Source organism: Carassius gibelio, chromosome A24 (genome assembly GCF_023724105.1).
Source record: "Carassius gibelio isolate Cgi1373 ecotype wild population from Czech Republic chromosome A24, carGib1.2-hapl.c, whole genome shotgun sequence".
Taxonomy (NCBI): domain Eukaryota; kingdom Metazoa; phylum Chordata; class Actinopteri; order Cypriniformes; family Cyprinidae; genus Carassius; species Carassius gibelio.
The window spans coordinates 24,945,154-24,954,986 of record NC_068394.1 but is presented as its reverse complement, the minus strand read 5'-3'; the positions used below and the strand labels follow the sequence as shown (position 1 = coordinate 24,954,986).

General features: G+C 36.2%; 1 protein-coding gene across 2 annotated transcripts in view; it reads left to right on the top strand.

Annotated features, from left to right (window-relative positions):
• Positions 1–9,413, top strand: part of LOC127946588 (myomesin-1) — a 20,487-nt gene extending 11,074 nt beyond the window's left edge. For both annotated transcript variants that reach the window (XM_052543266.1, XM_052543267.1), the window contains 12 exons: positions 5,079–5,275; positions 5,445–5,571; positions 6,296–6,471; positions 6,698–6,812; positions 6,921–7,077; positions 7,255–7,361; positions 7,609–7,653; positions 7,762–7,898; positions 8,008–8,152; positions 8,811–8,870; positions 8,952–9,019; positions 9,126–9,413. In XM_052543266.1, the coding sequence (XP_052399226.1) occupies positions 5,079–5,275; positions 5,445–5,571; positions 6,296–6,471; positions 6,698–6,812; positions 6,921–7,077; positions 7,255–7,361; positions 7,609–7,653; positions 7,762–7,898; positions 8,008–8,152; positions 8,811–8,870; positions 8,952–9,019; positions 9,126–9,398 (1,607 nt within the window). In that variant the 3' untranslated portion in view covers positions 9,399–9,413. The remainder of the gene's footprint in view (positions 1–5,078; positions 5,276–5,444; positions 5,572–6,295; positions 6,472–6,697; positions 6,813–6,920; positions 7,078–7,254; positions 7,362–7,608; positions 7,654–7,761; positions 7,899–8,007; positions 8,153–8,810; positions 8,871–8,951; positions 9,020–9,125) is intronic.
• The last annotated feature ends 420 nt before the right edge of the window (positions 9,414–9,833 follow it).

Sequence of the window (9,833 nt, the reverse complement as noted above, 5' to 3'; positions counted from 1 at the left end):
AACAGCATTAAGGGACGAGTGGATGGAGTTTATTTTTACAGAGCATCAACGGAGTTGTGCAAGTGTTTTTGTTTGTTCCCTGCATTTCGGATTGCACATCGTTTATTTCTTAAGGATAATGCAGTCTCAACTAAAAAGGGTCACGATCGTGTGTTGGAACCACATGCGGTGAGTAAAACTGCTTCAAATATCTCTGTGTTGTTAACTTAGCTATCGGCGCGTAAGCACATCAAGTAAACAACATGCGATGTTGTCATCAAACTGCACTTTCCACATGTACAGCTTAAAAAAAAAAAAAAAAAAGATGACATAAAGTGGAACTTAGTCATTTTCCAAAACCGCTAAGCAAATATATACAGTTTCAGTACATACCACATAGCATACCGCCTTTGCTGATGCTGCTCTTGTTAAATTTCAGCCTCTGGATCTGTGTCACAGCTTCCACATGCTCTCAACTCAAAAGCCTACTGGCGCTCGTGATTCTTTAGCTCCGCCCACACGTCACGCCTCTAGGCGCTCGTGTTTTTCCGGGAAAAATCGGTACAGACTATCTTTCTCTTATGAATATAATAAAACTAAAGACTTTTTGGAGTTATGAAGGATGCAGTACTACTCTATAGGTACTCAAGATTAACAGGATATTGAGTGAAAACGAGCATTTCACCCCCCTTTAATGAATGCGACTTATATATATGTTTTTTTTATATGATGTATTCTTGGACTGATGCGACTTATACTCAGGTGCGACTTATAGTCCGAAAAATACAGTAGTCATTATATTCTCTTTTTTTATCTGAGAGGCACAATGAAATATTTTTCTGAACTGTCACTTTTGTTCAAATGAAAAGGGTAGTTCACCCAAAAATGAAATTTCTGTCAACATTTACTCACTGTCTACTTGTTCCAAACCTGTACTAGTTTAAAAAGAAGATATTTTGAAGAATGTTGGTGAACAAACAATTGACTGTAGCCATTGACTTCCATAGTACTTTTATTAGTTTCATTTGAACTGTTGGGTTGCCAACATTCTTCAAAGTAACGTTTGTGTTCCGCAGAAGACTCATACAGGTTTGGTACAACTTGAGGGTGAGCAAATGATGAGAGAAGTGTTGTTGTTTTTTTGGTCAACTTTCCCTTTAATTTGAACCAGATGTGTAAGGGATCCACTGTGTAGATTATGTTGTCTATTGTAGCTTAGGTAACGAAACCATTAAAAAAAAGCATTTCATATCTTTGATTCATTCTTTCCCTAATGTATGCCAGCACTTAGAACCATACTGTCCTTGACTTACTACAAAACCGTCCTCCGATTCCTCTATATGTTCATTACCATCTCACGTAGCTTTCAGTGCCATTTGAATAGTCACCATTATACTGTATATAATGGATGTGCTATATAAACTCTGCATACCACCAAGCTAAAAATACCTGAAAAAGCCTGCATGCTGCATGAACATATTTTTAAAGCGAGTCCTGCCTCTGCATGCCCTGCTCTGCTATCAGAACTCCTTTAATTCCCTTAGAAACACACAGTCATTACCTGAGTGTATCCTGCGTGACACAAACATCCAGGTACTAAGATTAACAAAGCAGCCATGTGAAAGAGACAATAGGGGTATCTCGTTAACTATTCCAGACAGCTACAAGCACGTTGACTGAAAATCAGACAGTGTGCCTCTGTGTTGTCACGCAGGTGTGTCTGTGCTGTGTGTGTGTTTGCTGAATAACTGCAGGGTGTGTAATGCAAACCTATGCATGAGCCGGAAGGGTGGTAGAACAAGCTGAGCAAAGGTCATCCTTCATCCTGAGCACAGTGAGTATAGACCTGTTCAAACTGTGACAAAGCATCATTATGCTGTGTATCATTGTGTTTCATTATGCGTCATTGACAGGTGGATGAATCTTGGTCACAATGTTACATAATTGTAATTTTCTGCTCTAAAGGACAAAAGGGATTTTTATTTGAACAAATATTATCAGTAGTTTATAGAATACAGCTACAAATTTCATATTATTCAAACACATACCTAGAAATAATAGATCGAGAAATAAATATATATATACAGTGTGTGTGTGTGTGTGTGTGTGTGTGTGTGTGTGTGTGTGTGTATATATAATATAATATATATATTAGTGGTGGGCATAGATAAAAAAATTGAATCTAGGTAAATCTCACTGTAATCTTGGAATTAATCTAGATTAAAATGGCTCATTTGAATTCTGCCAAAGGCATTCAGAATATGTATGCTACCTAAATAAAATAATGACTAAAATTAACGCTAAGTCTTTGAGAACGGGTTTCTCTAGACAGTTGGTGTATTAGACCAGGGGCTCATCTCCTGTTTCCAAAATGCATCACAAACTGCTTGAGAAAGCTGTAAACTAATTCCACATTTCACAAGGTGCAAACAACCTTACGCGTGTTTCACACATAATCCGTCTGCAGTGCATATGCGTTTCTTATTTTTTTACGTACCCATGTTAACGGATTCCAGTTTTCACGCGGTTGCGGTCCGTCAGTGTGTTCCAGGAGTGGTTCATCTGCAGCAGTGCAGCGATCATTTACGTACCGAGTAGTGGACTGCAAATGTGTCCTGTGTGAAAGCACAAGGAGTATGAGTCTGGGCTGCTTCAGCACCACATACGGACTGCACACGGACTGCATTCGCACTGCAGGCGGAGTATGTGTGAAAAACAGGAGTGCCTCTAGTAGAGGTTTCCATTGGGAAGCTTCTTTAGGAAAAAAATATAAAATTCCCTGAAGCAAATTCGGCGGCATCTACAGCTGCATCCATGTTAGCACGTCACGTTTGATGTGGTAATTTCACAGTAGGCATATACAAAGGTTAAAAGACTCATTCTCGCCCCCTACAGATTCGGCTAGGTATACATTCGCGCGAAAATATCAAGGTGAACATTATCATATCTCGCATAGACCCAGCTCCCAACTTTTAGAATAGATTATAGTTTTTTTTTTTCGCCGATAAGAGTTTCATGTTAACGCAGCACGTTAACGCCGATAACGGCCCACCACTAATATATATATATATATATTAGTGCTGTCAATCGATTAAAAAAAATTAACTAATTAATCGCACAATTTTTTAAAATTAATCGCGATTAATCGCAATTAAAAGACTGAAACTTTTTGAAAATGTAAAATGTAAATAATTAATGTAAACTCAAGACAAAGAAACTATTTAAATTCAAAATATGATTGTTTATTGGAATTTTTGTTTAACTTGTAACACAGATTTTCTCATGTAAACAACATACCTGCAATAAATCATCAATATCCTCCAAATTAACTGTTGGCTTGAAAGCCATATTTATTACAGAAATAAAAACACAGGCATGTAAGTACCATTTGTTTCAAAACAATCAATGCCAATAAAAAACAAAAATGATTTCCATGTTGAATTCTAAGTGGACTGCAAAAAAATTCCAAAGTATAGTCATTGCCAGTGCTTTAAGTGAGCCGGTACGCTCATTTGGACATCTGTTTTAATAGAGGTTTTAATCTTTTACCTGCACTGCCGATTTTCAGAGCGCCCTTCACAATGCAAGCTTCCTAATTCATCCCACCCAGAGCAGAAACTACATTACCCATTCACCCTTAAGTTACACAAGTGAATAGCGCATGTGTCGCTTTTCCCACTGTTAAGTGTCAACAACTCATCGTGGCCGGAGAAGGTGTGTGAAACTCGTTGTGAGTTATACTAAAGCAAAATCTTGAGTATTTATTGTCTGATAAACATTAAAAACTGTCTGCGGAGGTTGAGTCGTCCTGCAGCCCCCGCTGGCGGTTCATTGGCTGCAGCATCTTTTTTCTAAGTTCTAAAAAAATACCGTAGACGGCAAGGCACAAATTTAGATATTCATTTATCTAATTAATCTATAGCCTATGCACAAAGACAATATGATCTTTTCGTCCCCTTTTTGTTTTAAAGCTTGATGAAGAGAGAGAGCGCAAGTTGCTGCAGCTGAGGAGGACAGTGATGCACGCGCACAGGAGTGATTGACAGTTCGCGGCACTGTGTACAAAAAATACTCCGCTACACAATTATTTCGTTATTTTCATTTAAGCTTAACGTTAGCGTTACAGAAAGGTCTGATTTACGCACTGTTACAGTCATTGTTTTTTTTTTTTTTTTTTTTTTTAAATGACATTTGAGTTCATGATTTTAATGTTGCTGTTTCTTGTGGCAGACTAAATGAAGAGTAATGTTTCTTGTGGCAGACTGAAGAGTAATCCGGCAGAGTTTTATACTGAAACTTTCCGTCTAAAAGTCCTTCCTTGGTCTTATCCATATTTCTTTGCACGTTGAACACACATAGGCCACAACTGGAAATAAAAAAAAAATGCAACCGCGTTAATTGCGTTATTTTTTTTTTAACGCGTTAAATATTTCAAATTAATCGAATGCGTTAACGCGCTAATTTTGACAGCACTAATATATATATATATATATATATATATAATACGTGTATGTATGTGTGTGTGTGTGTGTGTATTATGTAGCATTATTTTATATATGTATATTTATTATATGTATATGTATTTCAATAATGAAAAAGCAAAAAAATTACATATATTCAATAGCAAATAATATTTTCGTATTTGTTAAAACAAATCTTGATCTTCTTGAATGTCACAAAATCAAGAAAACAAAATCTTCATCTTTTCTAATAGTCTTCATTTTAATAATGCAAAATACAATGTCTATTTTCTGCTATATCTGTGGTTACATTTTAACTAGACATCATATAACAGGATTTGTTATAGAACAAGTGCTGCATGCTTACTGACTGTTTGTATGCAGAGTCTGAACAGCATGAAAATATTCTAAAATTTGTATTTTATTATTATTAAGTTGTTGTTATTATTATTATTTATTATTACAAACACATAACATCTAAATTTCAGGTCATCACACTTTGATATGCTGATGTCCCACTATGAAGATACACAACAGATCTTGTGCTCCTTCACCGTTTACCATACCGTTTGGGTAACATGTAAAACAGCCCATGTTTGAAAGTTTTGTTGGGCTAAACTAAGTCTTGTCTTTCTGCAGCCGTCCCAAGCCCTCCCACCGGTGTGACCCTGCAGGAGAGGCTCCGTGACTACATGGTGCTGGGCTGGCAAGCTCCTGCTAAGACTGGTGGAGCAGACATCAGAGGTTACTACCTGGACTACAGAACAGTGAAAGATGGAATCACAAGCAAGTGGCATGAAATTAACCTCCAGGCAGTCACTGGCACATCTTATAAAGTAGGTCATAATATCACAGTGCTGGATATATGACAATTTGTGGATTTATTTAGTTTAACAAAATGAAAAGCTTTCATAAAGTTAAGAATTCTGATCACATTCACAATGCTCATGGTGCTGAAAACTGATCTGAATAACTATTGTCCCTATTCCTGTCTCATTGACTTAGGTGACAGACCTGAAGGAAAATGTATTCTACCAGTTCCAGGTGCGTGCAGTCAATCGGGCTGGTATCAGTGAATCCTCCATACCCACTGTCCCCTTGGAGTGCAAGGAATGGACTGTGGCTGTTCCAGGTAAACCAGTCAGCATTTATGTCAGGCAACGAGATTTTTAGAGACTTACATCCTTGTTTAAATCCGTATATATGAGATATTATAATGGGGAGTAGAAAGACCACTCAGGAAAATGATCAAGGAGAAGAAATCATAATGCTCAATATGATATATGAGCTACATGAGTGTAAATTGCCTTTTTGAATTTGTTTACTCTATAACAGTGGCTGCTAACTTTTTTTGACTATAAGACCACTTTTAATCCACAGCAGAATTGAAAGCCCGAATACTTTTCCAGCTGTTCATTATTTAATAAATTAGGATTAAGAAACAAACAAGGAATAATGATATATATATATATATATATATATATATATATATATATATATATATATATATATATATATATATATATATATATATATATATATATATATACTTGAAAAAATATGTTTATTAATTAATCACATTCATTTATTTCTTTATTTGTGCTTATTTCTTTATTATTACTTGTTTTTTCTTATTTAAAAAATAAATAAAATCTTTTTAAATTCTTAAGATTGAAAGAGGCTATACTGCCTATTGACTATTTAAGGTGCTGATTTGCTACTCAAGGGACTTGGATTCAATTTAGTTATCAATAATCACAGTTTTTTTTGTCCATTTTTACCTACGGTGATGCATCACAGGTATTTCTCTGTGTGCATTTTTTATTTTTATTTTTTATTTTTTTTTACAAATTCAGGCCCTCCTCATGGCCTCCGTGTCCAGGAGGTGCGTAAAGACTCTATGGTACTTCTGTGGGAACCACCCACATTCAATGGCCGCAGTGCTGTGACTGGATATTATGTGGACTATAAGGAAGAGAATGGCAAATGGAGATGTGTCCAAGAGAGATCCACAAAAAATACTTACATGAAGGTAATACATTTGTTTTAGCCATTTATTTTTCACAGTATGTATCTGTACAAGTTCTGTTTTTAGAACGGAGACAGAACTGTTCCCATGGCTTAATTGCAAACCAATTTCCTAGAACTGGCTTCGGTTTTTAATGATGTTTTTAATGTTTCTTTATTTGTTTGTGTTGAGTCATTTAGTTGAGAGAATGAACAAAATTTCAGCGTATTATTTTCTTTGTTTGATTAAGGTAACTGGTCTCCAAGAGGGTGTTTCCTACATGCTGCGCGTCCATGCTAAGAATCTGGCAGGTGTTGGTGGACCCTCAAAGGCAACGGATGCAATTTTGGCTGAGACTCGCCCTGGTGAGATTTTATTCTAGGACATGTATAGAGAGCTGTGTGGTAGAGGAAAACATCTGTCACTCTCCACCTGCACTTCTAATTTGCTTACACCTGTTGGGTTCTCCTCAGGAACCAATGAGATTGTGGTGGATGTGGACGACGATGGTGTGATCTCTCTGATCTTTGAGTGCTCCGATCTTAAAGCGAACTCTCAGTTTGTGTGGTCTAAAAACTATGAGGCCTTCACTGACACTTCTCGTCTCACCATTCAGACTGCTGGGGGCAGGTAAGTTGACTTCTGAAATAATACGGTTATGAAGAGTTTCACTAACATTCATGTTTTGCTGAGATTGACTGTTTTTATGTTTGAATACCCAATAACCTACGTGTAAAGAAATACCTAGGTCTGCAAGTGATTTGTATGTATTCCTGTTGACAGATCCATTAATTTCCCTTTATTTAGGTCCAGAGCTATCTTTAATGACCCATCGTTGGAAGACTTGGGCACTTACTCTTGTTTTGTGACTAACACTGATGGTGTCTCTGCCAGCTACACGCTCACTGAAGAAGGTGAGTCACTTTCCTTTAATCTGTGGTGATATTCCATCCCATTACATTTCTTTGAGTGACGCTCATGCTTAAGAAAGGAAAACATGAAGATCACTTCTTCTTAATGTCAACTGAGGCTACAGCAGCTGCCGATTCCTTTTCCATAAACAACAAACAAATGATTCCACACAACCAATAAATCATGTCAATAAAAGTTTACATCTCGAAAGCTTAGTTGATTACATGCAATGTTGTTTACATTTTGTAGGACTTAAGCGCTTGTTGGACATCAGCCATGACCACCAGTTCCCCAGTAAGTGGTTTATCTAGACTTTTATATAGTATAGTAAATGTGCAAACTTTAATATGCATTTACCAGTCAGTAGGTTGTTATATGTTAATTGTGAGCAATTTTCTGCAGTAATTCCCTTCAAAAGTGAAATGGCCATTGAGCTGCAGGAGAAGGGCCGTGTGCGTTTCTGGGCCGAAGTTGGCAAGTTCACTTCTAACTGCCAAGTGGAGTATGTGTTCAATGACAATATCATCCATGAAGGAAAGGTAAGTCATATCAGAACATTTCAGCTCCAGTGGACTTCACAAACTTAGATTAATTATCATGTAAACTTGGACAGCATACATTATGATGTTTTTTTTTGGTCAAACTCAGAAGTACACGATGAACTTTAACAAAACCACCGGCATTATTGAGATGTTCATGGACTTACTGGAGGTTACTGATGAAGGAACCTTCACATTCAACCTTGTTGATGGCAAAGCAACTGGTCGTACCAGCTTAGTGCTTATTGGAGAAGGTGAGCTCATATCTTAATTTATTTTTTTTGTCCCTTTAGTATTCCTACAGCTTAATGATACACACTGTGCGTGTGTGTGAGTGTAAGTGTGTGTGTATATATATATATATAAGAGGTGTCCATAAGTATGAAAACATTTGTTAAAATGCTTCTAATTTTTTTTTTTTAATAAAAGAAAAACATTATTTTTCTGTCAATCTGTCATTTTTCAGTCAGATCATTTTGAGTAAATTATTATTATTATTACTATTACTATTAAAAGCATAAGAATTTGTGTAAATTATTAGTGACATAGAAACAGAGTTTCAACGTATATCTCATTTCTTTTACATCATAACTTTTGTTTGCTATTAAATTAATTTTAAATTAGATTTTAAATCCAAGATTTGGAGCCCACCATATATTATTAGTGCATCCCACTAGTACAGCAGCATAACAGAGTTTTCTATCAGAATGTCCTTTAGAGGGCAGAAGAGTACTGTTTATATCTCCAAATCCAAATGAACTAGACATGTGGGGTGACAAGAAATGTGTTTTGTGATCTAGCTCTGGGGAATGCTTATGAATGGACGCTAAACAGGATTCAAAACTTAAAATAAGCTGTATTCAGCACGCTTTTTAATCACTTCCTTCTATTTTTAATAATGTTGTTTTGCAGAGTTTGCTGAGCTTCAAAAGAAATCTGAGTTTGAGAGAGCAGAGTGGGTCAGAAGGCAAGGTATGCTGTCTTTACACTGTATTGTTTGTGTTAAATCACACTTTAGTTGCTGATTGTCTAAAAATATTCTCCCACACACAGGTCCTCACTTTGTGGAGTATCTCAGTTTCGAGGTCACTCCAGAATGTGATGTGCATCTCAAATGCAAAGTAAGGCTCTAGGAATCAAAGATGGGAACATGAAACCATCTGTCAATGCCTCTGGTTGAAAAGATACTTGCTAAAATCCCTTTTTCCATCTTTCTTTCTGCATTAGGTTGGAAACATCAAACCTGCCACTGAGATTGCCTGGTTTAAGGATGGAATTGAGATTGAAGAGGATGATGAGGATGCTAAGAAGATCAAAAAATCTGATGAAGTGTTGATCTTTGACATTGGCAAGGTCAGACTTGGTTGGGCAGTGATAAGGCTGTGTTCGAGCTGGGATTCCATCATCTGTATGATTATTATAATGAATGCATTTTTGCTGAATGCAGTATTTTACATATGCTACAGGCTTTGCTATGCAAAAAGCCACTCTCCTCTCTGACACACGGACCCATAAATGATGAGATATTTGCGTAGTACTGAAGAATATGTTTCTTTTAGTATTTAAGGAGATGTTATTTATTATTTATTTTTTATTATTATATCTCAAAAGCCTCCCTGAAAAGTAACCATATTTAAAATCAGCATGAAATGAAAATGTACTTTCTTAATACATTCTTCTGGTCTTATTGTGAATGATTCATCCATATATTTCAATGAAAAATGATCTGCGTAATCTTTTTTCCACATTTAATAACTCGTTCTTCCTCCAAACATCACCTGCGTTGGGAAAAAAAAGCTACCTAGGCTTAAGCTTGTTTTAGGCTACTTTTTTGTAGTGCAACATTTAAAAAATGTTGGCAATAGTTTAATATAATGAAGAATACAGCATTATACATTAAAAATAAGTAAAACAGCCCTTGAAGGAATGTATAGT